The sequence below is a fragment of the Physella acuta genome, unplaced genomic scaffold (assembly GCF_028476545.2).
Source record: "Physella acuta isolate Inbredline_101_S28 unplaced genomic scaffold, ASM2847654v3 ptg000012l, whole genome shotgun sequence".
Lineage (NCBI taxonomy): Eukaryota > Metazoa > Mollusca > Gastropoda > Physidae > Physella > Physella acuta.
The window spans coordinates 61146-84367 of record NW_026731532.1 but is presented as its reverse complement, the minus strand read 5'-3'; the positions used below and the strand labels follow the sequence as shown (position 1 = coordinate 84367).

At 37.4% G+C, this 23222-nt stretch overlaps 1 protein-coding gene across 5 annotated transcripts; it reads left to right on the top strand.

The window, feature by feature from the left end:
- The first annotated feature begins 436 nt into the window (after positions 1-436).
- On the top strand, positions 437-22416 carry LOC131934857 (phosphatidylserine decarboxylase proenzyme, mitochondrial). 5 transcript variants are annotated; one of them, XM_059291026.1, is made up of 7 exons: positions 437-484; positions 1090-1268; positions 1545-1681; positions 19185-19421; positions 19792-20077; positions 20354-20514; positions 20726-22416. In XM_059291026.1, the coding sequence occupies exons 1-7, from the start codon at positions 465-467 to the stop codon at positions 20939-20941; spliced, it is 1236 nt and encodes a 411-aa protein (XP_059147009.1). In that variant the 5' UTR covers positions 437-464; the 3' UTR covers positions 20942-22416. The 5 variants fall into 5 exon arrangements, with proteins under 5 accessions (XP_059147009.1, XP_059146996.1, XP_059146987.1 ...); XM_059291013.1 differs by lacking the exons at positions 437-484; positions 1090-1268 and adding an exon at positions 12573-13181; XM_059291004.1 differs by lacking the exons at positions 437-484; positions 1090-1268; positions 1545-1681 and adding exons at positions 4763-4898; positions 12573-13181.
- Positions 22417-23222: the final 806 nt, after the last annotated feature.

Here is a 23222-nt window from a genome sequence, read left to right as displayed (position 1 = left end):
TTCAAATATAATTAAGATTATAAAATGCAATTGAAAAAAAAAAAAAGCACGAATAGAAAAAAAAACATCGTGATTATCTTATTTATATATATACGAGCCGGCCCGCGGCATAACATACGCCGCTATTTAGTTGTTTTATTTTCTACTTTTCAGTAATTCATAATTTGTGAATTCGACAGTACCAACGCTGCCACTGAAAATATTTCTTTAAAACACTATAAGTAGCTCGTTAAGGACCATAACCCCTTCCCTCCCTCCCCCCCCCCCCCCCTTTACGTTTAAAATCGTTGGCTCTGCTTGTAAACATTTAGAGTGAACACAGCTCACTAAGACCATGTAGGGTGGGGAGGTAGGGAGCGCGTTTACAGCTTGTTTTCTAGCGGCTCCCAGAAGAGAATTATATATATAGATTAAACATTTTTAGAGTTGTATCCCCTGTTCACACACGACCGTAAACAACAAAAATGGCGACTCTCGTGGCAAGGTATGTCATTCACATGAATCAATGTGTTATGAATGACTTAAGAATTATGTGTCGTCCATAAACGACGTCATGTTCTCAGGGGGCGGGAGGGAGCTCGGGCTTTAGTGACGAAGGTGGTACGCAACGTGATGACACTTTATTTTACATTTAAAAAATTAGGCTGTTCCTCGTTTTTGTGTGTGGGGGGGGGCGGGGGTCATTTGTCCAAATGCCTCGAAATGAGTCAATGTCTTTTTTGTGTCATGAGGTCCACTAAATTATCCCCGCCCGTCTACATGGGCCCAATTTGGTGAAACTCCCCGTGGGGGGGGGGGGTCACCAAATGTAACAAGCATTGTTGAGGGTAAAAATAGTTGAAATTCATAAAGTCGCTCAGGATATTAGTTTCATGTTTGTTTTAAATGTTAGTGCTTCGATTAAAAATAAAAACATGTGGACACACACATGGATCCAAACATTCCAAATACTCTAAATATTTTGCCATGAGATATAATTTTGTCAGATCTTTAGTCCATGATACCATTTGTAATGGTTCTGGTACATTTTGTCCTGATATCTTTTGTCAGTGAGATCGTTTGTCCTGTCACCCCCACATTTTCTTACAGAAACACTGCTGGACTACACCTGTGTCAAGTTTGTTACAGATACGCACATGGATTATTTGTTCCCTTGCGCACAGAATCAACATACAGAACTGCATTGCGACTTTCAAACTTTCAAAAAGTTGAGCCTCAAAGGTTTCTAAATCCTAAGAATCCAGTTCTTTCAAGGAGGCTTTTATCAGGTATACTTTTAGATCCTCTGATTAACACTACCCCCACACATTGAGTCATTTTAACTAGCATGCTAAGTAGAAAGTTTGCTAATTAAAGAATTCACTGGAGGGCAATACTATATGGTATACTTTTGGTTTATCTGCTAGCATGCTGTTAAGGTAGGATACTAGCTGAAATAAACTTTGACACACCTTTTTTGGCAAATTTTGTAGTTTCTTATTTAATTTTGTAGTGTCTTAGATGTTTACTTAAGGAATTGTTATACACATTTATAACTCTTGCAGATCAGAATGTCCAAACCAAGAAAAAATCTTTGTCGACGTTGTCCAAGTTTTCCCTTGTTGTTTGTGGGTGTGTCCCTGTTGGTTACTATGTTATTCACAAGATGACCACAGCCGAAAAACCAGGGAAGCCTTGGCAGGTGAGTACATTATCTTACATAGAATCATCATCATTATCACTGCCTATCACCCCTGCTAGGGAATGGGTCGCCAATTAAAGATCTCCAGAGTCCTCTGTCCTGCTGGGGTATTGGCCGCCAACCAAATATCTCCAGAGTTCTCTGTACTGTGCCATCTTCTTAATCTGGCCCAAGGTGAAGCCCCTTTGTATGGTTTCAGCCTCAGGATACCATCTCCAGGTGTTTTGTCTTCCTGGTGAAGTTGTTCACATAAAGTTGGGCTCAACAATCACAACTGCTCCTGTAAACCTGAGGATTCTCATAAAATAAATGGTTTCAATACTAGCAAGGAGAAAAGATTTTTTTACTTAGATTTTAAAGTCAATGTGCTATGCATATTGGAAAGGGGATTTAAAAAATTAAAAAGGTTAAAAGTTTATTTAAAGGAAGAACTTTGGGGCTTCATTTAAGAACGGCCCTACTTTACTGTATGGAAATGTCTTATTGTATACTATTATAACCAATTTTTATTAAAAAAAGTTTGGTGGTATATGCAAGCCGCTTCCTTTTGAGAGAAAAATGTGATCTGCAGAAGTTTTATTTCTGTTTAGCTTTCAACAATTTTTTATTATACCCAGGACTGAATGTAGCCACTATCATGTGATTTACATATTTACAACCTACATTTAACAGAGAACAAATTATTATCCCACAATTAGATAGGATTTGTATTAATTTAATCAGCTCTACAGAGTTCTCTGTCCTGCTGGAGTATGGGCCACCAACTACAGCTCTCCAGAGTTCTCTGTCCTGCTGGAGTATGGGCCGCCAACTACAGCTCTCTAGAGTTCTCTGTCCTGCTGGAGTATGGGCCACCAACTACAGCTCTCCAGAGTTCTCTGTTCTGCTGGAGTATGGGCCGCCGACTACAGCTCTCCAGAGTTCTTTGTCCTGTTGAAGTATGGGCCACCAACTGAAGCTCTCCAGAGTTCTCTGTCAAGCTCATCATGTATTTTTTAAATGGCCTCAAGCCTACTTGCAGTAAGGGTTCCATTTTAGGGCCTGTCTGGTAGATGTAATTGGTAGATTATTTCAACAGTATGTGCCTTAGTCATACAAAAGTCCTGCTCCTTATTTAGTCATCAGACAAGAGATGGTAGCTCTTTAACCAGAGGTTACTGTATAACAACTGGCTGCTTAGAAGGCCTGAGTTATAATCATCTTCCTAACAACTAAGTTAAAATCCTAGTCATTATCTGTATGTGATTTGATCCTTTATGACTTCATTGTGTGTCATGAGTCTTTGTAACATGATTTCATAAAAAATAACATGTATCTAATGATACCCTAATTAACAAATAACTTAGTTATTGTGTTTTTCCATGAAAAAAAAAAGGGGGGGGGGGTTAAATTTAAAAGAGAAGTCCAAATGCTGGAAATCTAAACACCTTTCTCCTTGCAAGTAACATTAAATATATATTTAAGATTGGTGGTTGGTTGGTCTCCTCCCCCTCCCCTCCTTATAAAGTTTAGATCTCTATATCCTAAATCTTATAATTACCCTTACACTTCGGCTGCCTCCCCTACCCCTAAAAAAATAGAAAACAATATCATTTAAATAGAAAATATAATATAATACTTTAACCTGTGCCCCCCCCCCCCCTCGAAAGTTTTTAAAACTAGCCTAAGATTTACCTGACAGTGACAGTTAATCACCCTTGGCCCTTGCCTTATACTAAAGTTCGTTATTTTAAAAAAGTCTTATGTTTAAAACTGATATAAAATTGGACCATGTAGATATGTCTATGATTTTTTTAAAGTAATGATGCCTTTGCCCGATAGCGATACGAATTTCTCAGGCGTGAAAAATTCTTTTGTCATACTTTTCCACCAAATTGTAGGTCAACCCTTTTTCTAGGTCAGGCCGCGCCGTTTCTGCAAATGTATACGCTTTCGACATTGGCGCAAGCAAATAGGGTGATATTCTCGACTCGTGAACTCGGCGAGGTTGTCTTTAGTATGGAAGAGCAAATGGTCATTTTGTATTAAATGCGTGTAGGGGGTTAAATAATATTTGTTAGGCAAAAACATTTAAATCGTGAAATTTTGACGGAGCACCATGTTTATTCTAGCATATGCCTGGATAAGATAAAAATACTAAACGAAGTAAAAATAATTAAGAGTATTTTTTACTTTAACGAGCCGACCCGCGGCATATCATACGCCGCTATTTAGTTGTTTTTTCTACTTTTCAGTTATTCATAATTTGTGAATTCGACACTACCAACGCTGCCACTGAAAATATTTCTTTAAAACACTATAAGTAGCTCTTTAAGGACGATAACCCCACCCCCTCCTCCCTCCCCCTCCTCCCTCCCCCTCCTCCCTCCCCCTCCGTTAAAATAAACTCCACTTAGTTACCCCCCCCCCCCCTACGTTTAAAATCGTTTCAAACTAAATTATCTGACCCTAATAGTCGTCACTAAACCCGGCTCTGATTGTAAACATTAAGAGTGAACCACAGCTCACCAGACCATGTGGGGGTGGTAGGGAGCGCGTTTACAGCTTGTTTTCTAGCATCTCCCAGAAGAGAATTATATATATAGATAAAACAAATTGATACGTGTTTTTATTAAAGATACACATACAACATACAATTATTAAAAATTACGTTTTATAAATAGTTTTTGTTTTTTAATAGTTGGTTAATATGACAAGTTAAAATATCATAATTGTTTAAACGCTTTGCTATTAATATAAATGATTATTAAACTCCCAACTCACATAAAAATAAAAAGGTAGTCTAGCTTGGAAATAATCAGAAAACTTCTCTTCATATTATAGGCATATTTGAAAAAGAGAAAAAAAAGGATAGAGTCACTCTATGTAGTTTATGCTATATCTACAATTCATGCATTTTGCCCACTTTTTGGCATCTCCGGTTAATTAACTGTACCGACTTAACTGCATGGCATTTTCATTTTCTTTAACCAAAAGTAAAATAATAAAACAATTTGACCGTACCGGTGTATCATAAACAGGGGCAACAACCGGGGAAATTCTTAGTATCTAAATAATCGATCAAATGCTGGATAAAAATACTACCGGCTTCTCGGTAGGCTGGCATCGATTGTGTGTACATTTTTATTCAGAATATTAGGATATAAGAACACGTATTGTGTACAAGTTGTATTGAATGTGATGGAATTCTTCTAGCTTAACTATTCAATGGACTACGGTACTGAAATCAGTGGATATCATCGTCGTTATCAGCCCGTGTTCATTTTTAGGTCAAGCTAGGGGCAGGGCAGAAATAATTGGGACAAAAGTGGTATCATCCGTTCATTCCGTGCTCCGTGAGGGTGTGTTTGTTTTCGTTCAACATTTGGTAGGGTATCTCAGCAAATGCATGACAAAATACATGTCGTCGTCTAAAGCAGTATTGGCCTAGCTTTGCTGCATTAGCTTCCTCTAAAAAAAGATAATGCACAAATACACTCAACAAATCTTTTAATACCAGTACAGCCCTTGCACAAAACAATTAACATAATTTTGGAATTTAGTTAGATTCATATACATTTTATATAAATAAAAATAATAGATTAGGCCTATGTTTAGATTTATAAATAAAATATATTATATATTATTATACTTATAGTACTATTTAGACCTAGATCTATCGTATTATTCGATTAACAAAAATAATTAACATAATTTAAATTTGTACCTGTATTGAAAATATTTAGAATCTATTATCGATTTTTCATGAATAAGTTTCATAATTTTAGATTAATAATAACATAATATGGTAATCTTAGAGATGGTATGTTAATGATTAAATTATTTTAGATAAATAACATATGCCCCGTATAGATTTTACATAAATATACGTAATTTTATCTCGATGTTAAGAGTTAAGACAATTGCTTTTTCGCATTTTAACGCGTTAAAAACAAAAAGCATCAGAATGTAGGCCTACTCAGATTTTTTTAGTGTTCCGTATAGCAGTTGTTGCTGTTTTCTTATAAAATCAAATCTGCTTAGCTCTAGTTTTGATAGTGGCATTACTGGGGTTTTTTTTTGTATTTTGGATCCGTTTGAGTAAAAAAAAAAAAAAAAAATTGGTTAAGTACCATTTGGAGCTGGGCGGTACATGTTGCAGGTGAAGTAGAGTTCACACTTTTTAATGACCTCGGCATATTTCCGTTCGATTTGTATAATCCGTGTTTAAATTGCTCTGAAAATTGATCCATATTTAAGCTTAAGAAATTCTAAATCTCTAATCTTTCTCCACGACCTAAATTAATTTTTTCCCCAAGTCATCTGTGTTTTAAATGTGATGATTACAAGATATTGTGTTTATGGGGGGTGGGGGGGGGGGGGGTGGAGGGTCAAAACTAGTAGCAGCACTTGTGATGGTTGTTTAAAACACCTCTGCCAGAAAATGGCCGTAGATGGCCAGCCCTTGTATGGTACTTGTACATCTAATGGGGAACAAGCTGGCGCTACCTCGGTTATCTGTGGGTTGTGGTCAGACAAGTTTTGTTATCTCTAAGTCTATAATTAGGTTTCGTGAGTCAGAGGGTAGCCAGGTTTTGGTATGTAAGAGTTGAGATCTAGAATAAATAACGGTTTAATGATCAACATCACTCTTTTTTTTCTCTTAGAAAAGTACCCGTAATTTATTAATTAGAAGTTCAATCAGGTGTTTTTTCACCTAGTTTTAAAATGTCTACTTGTAATTACAAGTTCACGATTGGGAGAGAAAGCAGGTGAAAGTCCAAAGTCCAATTATTCGATCACTTAAATAATTACGCGTCATTCTGGAGCTTCTAGAAATGTCATACTTTTTGTGACCCCTTTTTTGAGAAAAGTTCACAATTGCGAAGGTGAAATTGTTTCATTAAACCGGTCACCATTTCTCGGTCACCATTCACTAGTAACTAGTCACCAGTCACCATTCACTGGTCACCATTCCTCGGTCACCATTCACTGGTCACCATCCACCATTCACTGGTCACCATTCCTCGGTCACCATTCACTGGTCACCATCCACCATTCACTGGTCACCATTCACCGGTCACCATTCACCGGTCACCATTCACTAGTAACTAGTCACCAGTCACCATTCACTGGTCACCATTCACCGGTCACCATTCACTGGTCACCATTCACTGGTCACCATTCACTGGTCACCATTCACTGCGTCCTGTATGAGCTTGTGTGAACTCTGTGATGGACGAGGGATCTATTGGCAATTAGGTTTACCTTAATGGGAGTATTACCCCTACAAGTGTCTGACAATGGACTCTTCCATAAATATGTTTGTTATGTTGATAGTAGACTAGCATTGTAATATCAATATTATTTCTAGGGTTAGGGCTTTGTCAGGCCTTGGGCTAAGGGTTTGAGTTAGGGTTAGCTTTGGTACTAGCAAGTTTTATTAGCTTATAGTTTTCTACCAGTCACTTGACAAGGGGAAACTATCAACGTAACATTATCGGACGCAGGGACAGATAACTACTCCAGTCTTGGGAAGCGAGCTCGAGACTTTAGGGATAAAAGTTGTAGTACGCTGTCCAACCCGACCATACCCAACCACCAAACCACATGGATAACCACATGGATAACCACATGGATAAACACACGGATCCACTCTGGCATTTTTACTTTAGATTCGTAGCCCCCCCCCCTTCACTACTATCATAACGCTGCACCATTTTGACCGTGGACCGACAGTGTAGGGCCTACCATTTATCATTGTCAGTGGTGCGTTTGTTCAACCACCACCCCGTAGAGGTTAGTTAATACGTGCACAGCATGCAAACTAAAGCAAGGCAACCATTCATCGTTAAGTGTCCTTTAGAAACTTTTTAAAAGTCTATCAGTTTTACCTCATTGTAAATACGTTTCGCAATAAGTTCTCGATGTGTTTGAAAGTAAATTTAACATTTCTCAAATAAAAACTATTCACAAAAATATAAAAAATGCCACCCCCCTGCAATTTGTATAATTCATTGGTCATCGTTGTTCATCCCATACCGTCCCCCCAGCTACTGATGTAATAATTCATTGGTCACAATGGTGTCACCCTTCCCCTCCACCCTGGCAAATGGTATAATTCATTGGTTACGTATATATTAGAGCGTCCTGGTATAGCCTACTTCTACTGTATCCCATATTATATAGATATTCCCACACACTAATTTCATGTTCTTTGAAACTTTTTGACTTTAATGCAATATTTCTTTTTCTCCCTTCTAAATATTCACTCTGTATTCGTCTATGAAAACGTTTTTCAGACCCCCTGTTAAGTTTTACGACCACTCTCCCCCCCCCCTCCCCCAGTGTCTTACCCCATCGACCAGTATCATATTCTGTTGTACCGACCGAGCCAAGCAACGGCCCAGACAACAGGTAGCCAGGCAGTTGCGCGGGTGTTCACACCTTGGGTTGCGTAATACCTGATCCGGGTTAAACTCTACAGAATTGAAAATTTAAACTCAACTCGATTAAAACCCATGACGCTTCCCCAGACACCCCCAGACAACTTATTAATGTGACGCTTTGTTTCATAGTATCCGATACTTATTACCCCACGCGTGAATTCAATACATGAACTGATTTTAAAAAATTTAAAATCCAGATTTCAGACGTGAGGGATCGATTACAGCCGAGATAATAGCACTAATCCTCTGAACGCTGGTATTGATTTTGTGGTAGTAGTTGAATGACGTCTATAGGTAGGGTAGAGCCTATCTTATATTCTTGTAACCCTGAGGTCAAATAGCAGGGGAGATCACTCGGTCAGGCATGACGGGAAGTCAGGGGAATAAATTATGTCGTTGGAAATTTAAAACACTGACTAAGCGGTTACGTAGTTGTGTTCCTAATTAAGCATAATTGGTGCGATGATTATTTTATTTCGCTTGAAGTTTGTTTAGAGGGGTTTTTTTTTTGGTGTCCTAAAACTAGATAGTTATTCCGTTTTTGTAGGAAGGAAGGGGGAGAGGGACTGACCCTGCTTGCACGTGAGAAAGCGAGGTGGGGTGGTGGAGTTCCTGACCTAGTTGACCAGTGACCTAATCTCCGGTTGTAAATTAGCATAACAAAGATGTCCTGTACAAAGACCTTCGAGTTTTTTTTTTTTTTTTAAATTGTGATTTGTGCCATTATTAGCATATTAACATCTTCTTTGTGACGACAATGTTCAATCAAAGGTTGAACTTTGGAGCCCGTTATACGATTTGGAGCCCGTTATGCGGTTAATGTTCAACTGTTGAACCTTGGAACCTGTTATACCGTTAATGGTCAACAGTATAACCTTGGAACAGGTTGCAATGTTGAACGGTTGAACCTTGGAACCGTTAGGTAATGTTGAACGGTTGAACCCTGGTTACACCTTTAGATATGTTTCAGCGACGTATTACCACTGCGTCGCCGACCACATGCTTTAGAGTGAACCAACAAACACAGGGTTTGTTGAGTTTGTTGTTTTATAAAGTTCAAATCTTAACCTCAGGAAGAGCCTAAACTCGTAGAGACAGAACAGTTACGACACTCGGGCCCCGACCCCACATCGGCATGAAATTCAAATCTTAACCTCAGGAAGAGCCAAAACTCGTAGAGACAGAACAGTTAAGACACTCAGGCCCCGACCCCACATCGGCATGAATTTCAAATCTTAACCTCAGGAAGTGCCAAAACTCGTAGAGACAGAACAGTTAAGACACTCGGGCCCCGACCCCACATCGGCATGAATTTCAAATCTTAACCTCAGGAAGTACCAAAACTCGTAGAGACAGACCCGGCATAGCTCCATCCTAAATGTCAAGATGCCCTCTGTCTCATCACCTGGGCTGCTGTGACCGGTGGACCCACTTATTAGGCCAACCTGTTACTTTCTTAGACTTTCTATTTTATTATGTACATTCTGATTTCGATTGTTAGTGGCAGACGGCTGGGTCCCGTAACTGTTCAATCAGTGGTTATTTATAGCTCTGTTAAACTTTGTTATGACACCCTGTTGGTCCCTGGTTACCTCATCCTGGTCCGCCGCTGATATGTTAGTGGTCCACCGCTGATATGTTAGTGGTCCGCCGCTGATATGTTAGTGGTCCGCCGGTGATAGATGTACGAGTTTGTGGCCCGCCGCTGTAGATGTACAAGTTTGTGACCCGCCGCTGTAGATGTACAAGTTTGTGGCCCGCCGCTGTAGGTGTAGGAGTTTGTGGCCCGCCGCTGTAGGTGTAGGAGTTTGTGGCCCGCCTCTGTAGATGTAGATGTGCGAGTTTGTGGTCCGCCGCTGTAGATGTACGAGTTTGTGGCCCGCCGCTGTAGATGTACGAGTTTGTGGCCCGCCGCTGTAGATGTACGAGTGTGTGGCCCGCCGCTGTAGGTGTACGAGTTTGTGGCCCGCCGCTGTAGATGTAGATCTACGAGTTTGTGGCCCGCCCCTGTAGATGTACGAGTTTGTGGCCCGCCGCTGTAGATGTACGAGTGTGTGGCCCGCCACTGTAGGTGTAGATGTACGAGTTTGTGGCCCGCCCCTGTAGATGTAGATGTGCGAGTTTGTGGTCCGCCGCTGTAGATGTAGATGTGCGAGTTTGTGGTCCGCCGCTGTAGATGTACGAGTTTGTGGCCCGCCGCTGTAGATGTACGAGTTAGTGGCCCGCCGCTGTAGATGTACGAGTTTGTGGTCCGCCGCTGTAGATGTACGAGTTTGTGGCCCGCCGCTGTAGATGTACGAGTGTGTGGCCCGCCGCTGTAGATGTAGATGTGCGAGTTTGTGGCCCGCCACTGTAGATGTACGAGTGTGTGGCCCGCCACTGTAGATGTACGAGTTTGTGGCCCGCCGCTGTAGATGTACGAGTTTGTGGCCCGCCGCTGTAGATGTACGAGTTTGTGGCCCGCCGCTGTAGATGTACGAGTTTGTGGCCCGCCGCTGTAGATGTACGAGTTTGTGGTCCGCCGCTGTAGATGTACGAGTTTGTGGCCCGCCACTGTAGATGTACGAGTTTGTGGTCCCCTGCTGACAAATGTACGAGTTAGTGACCTTTTCATTGCACTAGCCATCCCTAGACCTTATCGGAGATTGTACCAATTACCGAGAGCTTAATGCAGATAACTGGGCCACATTGTTTTTTTCCCGTTTATTTTTTTTTATCTCTTTGTAGTACGTTGAGACCAGTTAGAGTTCACCTGTCATACACTGAAGTAGTAGCGTCAGCGAAAGAGACAAACTATCATTTTTACTTTCTCGTATATACGAAGTATAGAGAAAGTCTTGTAATCGTGCAAAAAAAAAATTGAGATTTTTACAAATCTCGACGTTTCACACCTCACTGATACGGAAAAACATAATTTTGCAATCTTGTCCGTATGTCTGTGTGTCTGTCTGTCTGTCTGTCTGTCTGTCCGTGTGTAAACACGATAACTTGAGTACCGTTACAGCTAGGTTGATGAAATTTCATATATAAGTATTTTATCAAAATCGTAGATCCGTATCAACTTTTGAGCGATTTCCGATAACCGGAAGTGGTACTTTTCCCACTTTGAATTTTTCAAAAGCCTATAACTTGAGTACTATTTCAGATAGATAAATGAAATTTTACGTGTAAGTAAAAGATCTAATTCTCTACCTTCTATTAAATTTTGAGTCATTTCCGTTGACTGTAAGTAGTACTTTACGCTACTTCCGATTTCTCAAAAAACTAATGTAAATTTTAAAAGTAATAATAATATTGCGCACCATTATGCGCTTTTTTATTTGGCGTTCACTTGGTGTGCAATTAATTTGTCTACGAGATTTTATTCTATTTTTAAAACTTTTAAGTATTTAAAATGGATTAAAAATCATGTCTATAGCCCGAGTTCCCATCCCCTGTTATTTTATATAAGAATATTCGAGAAAGTTTAGGGGAGATCACTCCCGGTTTATTTTAAGTCACTGTTATAAATGTGTACGTAAAAAAGAATGAGTGTTCGGTGTCTTGCAATGCTGTAAGTCCTATAGTATAAGAATTAGTTTTTGAATCTCTACGTCAGATTATTTTCTCGTGTCGTTTGCAACATAAGCTTCTGTCTGTTGAGTGAAGTGTTTTTTGTTGAAGGCTTTTAGTATGGTTGGAGTCCTTTTACTTTGCTGGAGTCAGTTTGTCTTTATGTGAAGTAAGTTTAGGCCTTTCCCCTCATGCATCCTTTTTTTCAATTCAACTTTTTTTTCTGCTAGAACCGATCTCGTAATCTTTGACAGTAATGCGTTGTTGTTTTTTTTAAATTAAAAAAATGTAAGGTTGTTAATCTGTGGTGATCAAACACGTGTTACAAAAAAGTCATCCTTGACAATATTGGTTGGCATTATTTTTTTTTTAAATTTAGAACAGTTGTTTGTACAGTTATAAATTATGGGTCTTGTTGAGTTTTACGATAGTGGAACATTTCCTTAAAATAAATATTTTTCCTACATCCTAAGACTAAGTATTAATTTAAAAAATATTCTCCTGTGATCTGTAGATATCCTTATCGATCTTTATTATCAATATAGAACCTACACTAATACCTAAACAACTTAATCAATCTAAAACTGAAAAAAATAGATAATATTATATACCTAAGCTAAACACAAAACATAGAAGAGGTAATAGCGAAACTATTTTTAATCTAGATTCTAGTACTGTTTTTTAGATCTACCCAAACACTCCATTAAGTGTTAACCAATGAATGACGTTGTTAGATGCCGTGTGCTGAAGTGCGCTGTTCATAGCACGAGTTATTTAACGCGTAGTTTACTTGTGTATATTTTAACGTGGCTTAATATCAAATACGTTTCCGCCGGTTCTTTCGTATACTTTACTGATTAAAAATTTAAAATCTAACTTATCGTTATTTTTTGTGTTTTCTTCTTACCTAGGCTACTTAAGTGAAATGTGAAATGTCATATTGACATTTATTTCGTCGACATATTTCTTTCGTGGACATATTTCTAGTCATTGTGAATAGACAATTGAATAATAAATACAGAGTAGTCGAACTTTAATTTTTTAGCTGGGTTATCTAACTTTGACAGTTCTTGCTGGGCTGTCCAACTCGAGCACACAACACCCTTAGAACAACGTGTCAACCGTTTCTGTGATAGTTTACCTCTGATATTCTAACACCCTCCGCCATGGTCACCTCCACGTTGGCGTCGTTCGCCTACAACGACCTGCAGCTGAACATGCTGACGGTCCTGCTGGTGGCCGTGTTCCTGGGCGGGATGAGGACATCCCGGCGCGCCATGCTCCGCTTCCTCAACTTCTCCGCCTTCGAGATCTGGGGTAAGATGTGGCTCTACTCCCCGCACCGCTACATCTGGGCGGGGGTCAAGAAGGCGCTTCCGCCTGTCGTGTCCAGGAGAGTCCGCTGGGTGGTCAAGGTGTCCAGTAAGGTGGTGCTGGGCAGGTCGCCGTTGAAGAAGTATGTCTTCTACCGGTATAAGCACACGCACCACATACATCGCAGTCGCCATCTTAACAATACGGTAAGTTGGCTGTAGACATAACTCTGTAATGTATGGTAAGCTTATCGTGTATTTTCTCAAACTTCTGTATGTAATTTTTTTCAAGTGTTCACTTTTCACCATGCATGCGACAGCTGCTATGGGTGCTGATTTTATTTTATTCGGAGATTCTACTTGCTTTTTGTGGTGAAAAGATTTACAATGTTAGTTCATGATTGTGTAAGTAATACTCCCAGATGCCATGAAGTGGAGTTGACCATTCGACTAGTGCACATGAAGGGATTGTGTGGTTTGCAATCTGCTCAGCCTCTGTATATTTTCTGACTCGTCCTATCGCAGCTGTCGAAGATTCCAGCTCGGTCATCGAACTCGAGACTTTCGGGTTAGCAGTCGAGTGCTCTACCACACGATGAAACAGCTGCTTGTCTTTTTGTGTTTATATTTATTATTCATAATAATTTATTTTAAAGTATTCGTATATTTATTTTGGCCTAATCATCAGTGTTGCTACAATACATGAACGGCTTTATAGTATTGTCTTTAAAAAACGAGTGGGGCACTGCCTCCCTTACCCCCCCCCCCTCCACATAGCAAGCCCATCGCCTCCCAACCCTCACTCCCCAACGAAATAGATCAATATATAATTTATATTGAAAATTTTTACTTGAATGGGATTCGAACCCACGCCTGTCTGTTGTGTAATCAGCACCGTGCCACAGTGACCGTATGACGGCGATTACATTAATTACAAACCTTATGATGTAATATACTAAGTAGAATACTGCTTCAGTGTGGCCTACTGAACGGCTAAATATTGCATTATTACATTGGTAATTTGCTCCCAAATTTTCCCCGGGGCAGTTTCAGTAGGTCAAAGTCTGCCGCTTTTACAGTTATTTATGCAGAAATCTGCAGCATTTATCTGCACAAGTACGCTCCATCGGTCCTGTGTTCAGTGCGTGTGTGCTGAATTTATAATCCATCTTTCTTACAGTTCAATTTAACCTCGCATTTCGTTACTTCCTTTTATAAACAAATGTGTAGCCATTTAATTAGTTTCATCCCTTACTTACATTTAATTAGTTTACTCACTCAAGGAGACTTGACAGTGTCCGTTTTATAAGTGTTCTCCTTTCGGAATTTTTTTTTTCATTTATCTTTGGACAACGATTTGTTTTTGCGCGTTCTTATTAATCTTAAGCAAGTTATCTCAAACATCAGTAATTAACTAACTCTGCGCCCTTCAAGTTTGTTTGTTTCAAAATCAGGTCGAAAACATTAAACCAACAATATGTGTACTTAAATATGCTTTAATAAAACCTTAAGCGTTTAGTATTTGTACATAAAATCCAGTCAAGTAAATGTTATTAAACATTGTATCTGACAGTCAGGGAACAAGGGGGATAACAATAACAAACCTCGTGGAAACAGCTTTCAGTCACCAGTTCTGCTTGTGACCAATCGGAGCGCAGATTCCTAGGTCACGCTGGAAAGGTCATGTTTGATGATCGTATCGCGACTTTTTTCAACCCTCTCTAGTTAGCCTAGGCTATTTCCCACAGTACAATGTTCACTATAGGCCCTCGCTGACCGTCTCGGCCGACAGAGCACTAGGAAACGTTTCTATCAGTACTGTGTTCTCAGTGCAGTCCCCTACCACCACACGAGTACACACTGTTGGTGTCTGTTTTTTCTTACTTGGCCAGTCATTTGGATTTTGAGTTGTGCGGCTTTTTCCGTTTCTTCGGGTTTGTGAATCGGGAATAAAAAAGTTTGTGCTAATTAATTCTGTTTAACAAAAAAAGCTTCGCAAGTGTGGCCCGGTTAATTGCTAATAATTAGGCGTAATTATGTATAAACAGTTGTTTCTGATCAGTGATTCCCCCCCCCCCTCCCTTAATGCAGTTGTATTTCTCGGTTACTGACACACGTGACAGTGGTGTGACGCCGGCAGATGTTGTTTATTTTATTTATAGGCTAGACTGTTGTGTTAAATGTGGTCACGTTATTCAAGTGTTTGCATGTAGCCTAGTTGTGTTCCCTCCGCTACCGTTTTGCTGTATCAGCAGGTTCCGCATGACTTGGTGTTGTTCTGTGACCTAATTTAATTTACCCACGTACACGAGGTGACCCAGTTAACTCTCCATCGTGAAACTAATTGCTGTCTTGTTGCCGTCTGCTTCTTTTTGGGCACACATTACATAGCGGTCTTGGCGCCCTTTTTGATTCCATGTGGGTCCTTAATGCATGTTTTAACCATTTAAACAAATGTATATAAACCACCTAAAATAAGATATTTGAACTACCTAAAGTATTTTAACTACCTAAAGATAATTTAACCACATAAGACAAGTTAAACAGATATTTATATTTAGAAGATGTGTTAACAGCATCCCGTTCGCCTGACATGGAGTGATTTCTACTATCTTATCTCCCCTTTTGTTATCGGCTGTGTTTAGTTCCCCTTTCAGACCTAGCTATCCATAAGTAAGATCTACAATAAAGTAGAGTTCAAGTTTGTCGAGCTCGGCATACGAAGGGATGATTTGTTCATCCCCAGCGCTATCACCAGCCGCCCCTAGTTTCCCTAACGAGAGTCAGTCACCCATCAGTGCTGGGTGGACTCAAGGACGTGCTGCAGACACGTAGTCATGAGTCCGGTCATTGAATGTAGTCATCTTTAAATTAACTTTTATTATCACTAATTAAATATCTAATTAGATTGAAACTGTCAGACTTTCTTGGTATGTCGTTGGAGAGGCCCACGTACTCCCCCGCAAACGGAAAATGTGACTTAAGAAATAGGTTGTAAAACAGGGGTAAGAGCTTGCTTAAATGACGTCACGCTGGTTATACGACTTTTACCGTCACCACTCTTGTCTTGTCATACTTTATCCGCTAAAATGACGTCACAGGGCTTCTATTCATCCCCTTAAAATTACCCTAATTCAAACGCAAATTAGAAGATGTATATTTTTTCATATTTGCTAAATGTGTATTATTTTATTATACTTGTACTTGTAGCATTGAAGTAAAAAAAAATGTTCTAGTTTTCCCAATGATTAAATTAAAAATGTCGATATAGTTCAGACATTTTTCCGGTGGTGTAAAACTTTCAGAGGGGGGGGGGGGGGGTGAGACACTGGTCATTTAAGGGAGGTTGTGGTGGTATGCTATGGGATGTGCCCCCACCCCCTTCACCCCCCCCTAGTGTATTCCAGCTTCCTAGCCCATGTTTACTTTTCACTCATTGTTGATATATACAATTTAGTGCTTGTGTCTAGTTAATTGGACGAGCGTGTTTTTTGTTAATGCTTCACAGTCCGCTTGTTTTCATTTAAAATTAAATATCATAGGCCTACTTAACTAATAGGGTCAAGGTTCAAGTGGTAAAGATAAAACTGACTTTCACTTGTAAATGTGATAACGGAGTGCTTTGTTTTTAGTCGTTTTCTTAGTCGAAGTACATGAGATCTAGGTCCAGTGGCTTAAATATGTGATGACCCCTTTTTATTGATACCACCACACTGCAGTATATTAGTCAAATGCCAACAAATGTGCCGAGACCACAGCTTCGTTGTAGGCTACTATGCTTCGCGATAGTCCTCAACGCCCCTAACCCCCCCCCCCCCCCCCACCTCCTTAGTTTAGATCTTGTCTTGTTTAGCCTTGGAGTGGAGTCAAAAGTTCGCACTGTCCATCATCCCATCAGCTGATCAGTGACCTGTTTTTGTTTTTTAAAGCTCCAACAGCTGCAGAGAACAGTCACGTATTCTTAACCAATTACTTATCGATCTACATAAGTATTAGTATTAGGTCTAGAAATCTAGATCTAATCATAGAAATGTTCTTTATTTTTCATTATTTAACTAGTTTAGATTTTTTAAGTTGATATTCTACTAATTCTAGCTGGCCTTCGTCATTTAGTTGCTCAACTGAAAGTGAAAAACTAGGCCTATCTGATCAACCAGCACCGGAAGTGTTTAAATTTTAGCTTTCTTGTGTTAAAGTTTATTTTTGTGTAAGTAGTTTTATGCCCACGAAAAACTTGAAAAGAATACGGTACCGGGCAATCTAGTTATTTTCTCATTTAGTCTGCTTGATTAAAAATGGAACCGAGAGAAAAATACACAAAACAATGGATTCATATTTTGACGCGATGGAGAAAAAAGAAATCATCGGAACAAAGACGAGTTCGAATAAGAAAATCTAGAAAACAGAAACTGCTGATGTGGTGGAGGCTTGTCTCCTTCTCTGCACTGATGCAGGTTTTGCACGGAGCTCGCAAGGACAAGAAAAATAGCACCGTACGTGATGACAGGAGGCAGTAAGCAAATGTCATTGTTTTAGTGACTTATGATAATGGCTCATAAAATGTTCAATAACCTTTATTGTACCTTGTTATTTATATGAAATTAAAAAAAAAAAACTGGTCAAGTTTTAGATCTAGATCTAGATTCTAGAATCTAGATCTAGTTTCAAAAAGTTTGCTTTACTCAGCTTTAGTCCAGATGTATTGATCTGAATAGTTGCTAATCTAACTAGTGCCTGATTTTAACTTCTCCTATTTGGCAGTCAACACAAGTCTTTCACATGTCTTAAAATTTATTACTGCTAGGCCAGGGGTCGGCAACCTGCGGCTCGCGAGCCGCATGCGGCTCTTTTGATATCAAGATGCGGCTCTCCAGCTCCTTGCACAAACACTAATAATCTTAATCAAAAAATAAAATATTTGAAATAAAAAGATGTTAGTGGCTCTTTAAAACCAGGGAAATTTTGAAAATTGTAACTTTTGGCTCTTCCGCTTCAAAAGGTTGCCGACCCCTGTGCTAGGCTAAGTAATAGTAATAGTCTTAAAATTCTAGGCTCAAGGGTATAACTAAGCTAATGAAATTTTTTTTCTTAAATTAATCATCAAATACAAATAATACTAGATCTAGTATAGAGAATGCTCCAATCGCTTAGTAGTAGTAGATCTAGTAGTTTACAATTAATTTCCAAATCAAATATACATTAAAATTTTAAGTTAGTAAATCTGGTGACATCTTTTAGATGCTGTATCTCTATAGAAACTACCAGTTATATACTACCATAAGTAATATTACATGTAACAAAACCAGTAAATTGACTTTTGAAATATCAGTCAAGTAATGAATTATAAAAATTTATTGCAGCTATTTTGGAAAACTAATTGATGTTGGTGGATAGTCCTATGTAGGGAAACAAAATATAAAGTTAACTGCTGAATTTTTTGTTGGCATTAATGAAGAGACTAGACTTACGTCAGTTGGACTCTGGTTAATATTTAGTATAGCTGTTTTCTTGTTGGGCACCATTATCTATAGTTTTCTAACACCTGATTGTTTTTTCTCATGTCAACCAACATGAGACCAATGGTGACTTCTGCTGCTATCAATTTGATGTTGTCCTGGTGTCACACATGGCAGTGAATATTGTTATCTATTGCTGTCTTTGGTTATGTTGCGGTCACAATTAAATTATTTTAGGTGCTAGCACTTTGTTTTCTGTTGCAATCGGTGTTGTGATACTGAATTTTGAGAAGTGTAACACTAACTTTAGTCATTCCTTGTTGAATAAATAGGAAATTTGCTTGAGTCAGAAAACTAATAGTGTCTTCCCCTAAAACAACTCACCCTTATTAATTCTTAATGAATATTTGTGACAAACTACATTAAATAGCAAAATAAACTAACCTAAAAAGTAATTAACATGCTACTGTAAATCTCCCCAAAATACTGAATATTCGCCTACCAATAAAAATAACTACCAATAAACCACAAAATGCTATCAAAAGTAACAAAATCATCAAACTTTAAATATTAATTTTGGCTCCAAATATGCTTGATCTATAATTTTATCATTGCAAAATATAGGTTTTCAACTCTAAACCTACATCTTCTCATTTTGACCACCACTGTACTTGCTGTGAAAAGCTAAAAATATCTCAATAAACAACTGCTAGGCTCATTGTTTGAACAAATTTGTATTTTTTTTTTTCAACAGATAAATTTGTATCGTCGTATGCCACTGAAGACACTTTCTCGACTATGGGGAAAATTCAACCAAATGGAACTTCCAATTTTTTTAAGAAAGCCATTACTAGGTCTCTATATCTGGATGTTTGGATGTAATTTAGAAGAAGCTGAAATTGAAGACCTGAAGCTTTATAGAAATCTAGGAGAATTTTTTAGAAGGCAGCTTAAACCTCATGTCCGTCCTATTGATGATGATCATGTACTGGTAAGTGATGAAACTTTAATAAAGGGCAAATATTTGGTTTTATTAACATAATTACTGTAGTAAAGTGAGCAACTAGCCTCACTTAGATTTTATGTTGGTAAATAGTTTAAAGTATCCACCAAATAAAGGCCTACCAGTGAGAAACACCAGAAGCTAGCGAAAAAGAGAGCATAAGCGAGAATGAACATTTTTAGATTTAATGCTTATATATTCTGCATTAAAATTCATTTTCCAAATGTATTTGTATTGCATGACACTGTATCTCTTATTGTGCAGCATCATAAGCATTAAATACTGAAGAGTGTGTAGATAATGATCTACTTTAATTTGTTGATTGATGGCTAATAGTTTGCTCTATGTTCTTCTACAGACATCCCCAGCTGATGGCAAGATTCTTTACTATGGTCAAGTTAAAAATGGCATCTTGGAACAGGTGAAAGGTGTGACCTATTCACTGCGTGGGTTTCTGGGGCCTCAAACAGCCAGTGGTACATGTGTGGATATACACAATGAATCAGATGAAGAGTTCCAGAAAGATTTATCATTACAGCCTGGTAATGAGCTGCATCATGTTATTATTTATTTGGCACCAGGGGATTACCACAGGTTTCACTCGCCAGCAACTTGGACTGTAGAGCATCGTAGACATTTTCCAGGTCAATACCCTTGCTCTTTTTTTTATTTATTACATTATTTCATTAACAAACTATTAATGCCTAATTTAAGTTATTAATAAAAGATTATCACAATCTTTTACTGTAGATACAGATATTTTTTAGGTTTGTTGTAGAACTGTAGTTACTTCTTTAATTCTAAGAATAAGTAGGTAGATAGTTTAATAGATTACCCATTTTTTATTTCCTATCTTGTTAAATTTATAAAAACTTCTTAAAGAAAAAAACAAATAGTTAACTTCCTTTCAATTTTCTCAGGTGAATTGCTGAGTGTGAACCCTGGCATAGCTCGATGGGTTCAAGGCTTATTTAATTTTAATGAGAGGGCTGTTTATACAGGAAGGTGGGAGCATGGCTTTTTCTCTATGGCTGCTGTTGGAGCAACAAATGTTGGCTCAATAAAGATTTATTGTGATGAGGTTGGTGCTGTAATACTTGAGGGCTTTTAGTAAATATAATGCAACTGATTTTAAAACATTTAAGAATAGGAAATAGAAGACTAAAAATAATTCAATACAGCTATGCTATTTCAATTTTTTAAACTACTTTATAATATTTTATAGGTAGTTATTGCTGCTTTGATTAATGATCTATATACACATCACATATATGTTTTTTCTACCCTTTTAGGAGCTTGAAACAAATACGCGTACAAGACACCCAGAGCATACATATTTTGACAAGAAATTTGCTACCCCAATCACCATTGAAAAAGGTGATATGTTTGGTGAATTCAACTTAGGCTCAACAATAGTTCTTATATTTGAAGCTCCACCCGGATTTAAATTTAAAGTTCACGAGGGTGATAAGATCAAATATGGTCGCCCCCTTGGAACAACACCATAACTATTGATCTATGCTAGTCTATTTTTACAATTTTTGATGAGGTTTTGTATGTTATTTAATGTGGGATGTAGCAGTAACAAATCCTCTTTAGTTTTTAAAACAGTATCAAGAAAAATTGAAATTGTTAAATTTCAAAACTTTCTCATGATTGTAACCACGTATAAGAATAGCTATATTAATAAATTTGTGCTCATTCTGAATTTGTATGTTAACATTGATCAATGAAATATTTGACTTAAACAGATGCAAAAATTAGAATGTACCTACAACAGCCACTTAAAATTCAATTTGTAATTAAGAACATTTATTTTTAAAGTATCTAGATGTACATTAGGGCACATCCCATTATCATTCAAGGGCTAATCCTGGTATCTTTAAGCTGTAATGTTCATAGATTTTTCTTAACTACTGAATACCTACTATTCTGGAATTCATGCCAGATTGCATTGTCATTTTAATGAAAATATAATCTTAATATAAACACTTAAGGCAGTGTTGTTATTTACATTATTTAACACAATGACTTAATAACATCAGAAAAGTGCTGCTAAGTATCTGCACCTTAAATATAAACAAGTATGGACCAACACACTTCTCAGGTTTTCATTTTAAATCCAGAACCTTACTTAAAAAGTCAGCATATGTTTCTAAATATTTTTAGAGCATTTTCTATTTATGTATTGTTAATTACTTCCTGCAATGTCCACTGTGTAAGACATGATGCATAATTGAATTTTAATGTATTTGCATTGTGAAGCTATATCCACTTGTGTTAAAATGTCAAAACTTTGGGTTATTTCTATAGATATTAATAAATGGCCTTTTACATTGATGTTAAATTGTAAATCATCAAGTCCATTTTCTAAGTGTGTAAGGTTGTATAAAACAGAGATGGATGTGATCATTTTGCTATGAAAATTATTTTGTAAATTAGCTGTTTATCTGTTTCTCTGGATTTGTGAATCTGACACTGAGATATTCAAGGTTGGTTTGTATGAGAAAGTGTTCATGATTGTTTACATCTGGCTTATGTGTAAACATTCTGTTGATTAAATGACATCTTTTACTCTGAAGATAAATTGTACAAAAAAAGACCCAACTCATTTTTTTAACTTTCAGTTTCAATAACAGAATTTTTAGATTTGGTTTTTTCAAAGAAGTGCTAGAAATGATGTGTAAAGTGTTTAATTTTTAAGTGTGATAGAACTTAATTCTCAAGTAAATTGAGATTCTGCCACTGGATCTTGTCATCAACTTTATACATCATTATTTTTTCAAGGGGAATAATTTATAGCCTTATCTGTTTGTAGTTTAAAAAAAACATAACCTTTTATTTCATATTCTCTGGAAAAAAAAAATTGTTCAAAGAGAAGAGGTTGGCATTGTAAAGATAAATTACATTTATTGCTTCGTTTAAAGATTGACTGTTTTATATGAATTTTTCATGTTAATTTTTAATAAAAACTATTTTTAAAGAATAAAATGAAATAAAGAGCTTTAAAAACCAGCAAATTGTTTATACTTTTCAATTAGGTATATGGGTAAAGTAAATAATGTTTGATATATAAAAGTAAATACTGAACACACATTACACTATTACAAGTATGATGAAAGCATGAAGTAAAAGCCCTGTGTTATCACATTAATCCTTTATTATTATGGTAGACTTTGTAGAACACATTTAAAAAAAAAAAACATGTATACAGGATAGACAAAATTTCAACTAAGGTTTTGATTGGTAAATAGAATGTAAAAGGTAAAGACTAGAAGAATGTGAGGCTGATAACAAAACCCTTTTATAAAGAATCCACTGGATGGAATGTTACAACCCACTTAAAAATGATATAAAGATACCAACATATCCACAACAACAAAAAAAAACTATCACTGTAACAGAAGATAAAGCATCATACCAGAATTTTCAAATTGTAAATAAAATGTGATCAAACCTAATAGAGTAAAATTAAATAAACGGATCTAAATTATAAGTTTGCTGGTTTTGTTTTTTTACAAGGAGGACAAAAAAATTATTTTTGTATATGTACAAAATTTACCTGACATTGAAAACCACATCACAAGAAATTTAAGTACAACTTGGTTATTTTTCCAAAATAAATTGTATGTGCCCATCTAAAAATCACTAAGTGCAACCAACACCAGTGGTTTTGTAATCATAAACCCTATGTGTAAACATGAATACCCGGTACTACAAACTAGGGTAGCTGAGCCATAGAAATATAAAACAAAACACAGCAGTAGTTAGTCACAAGCCTATCTTTTC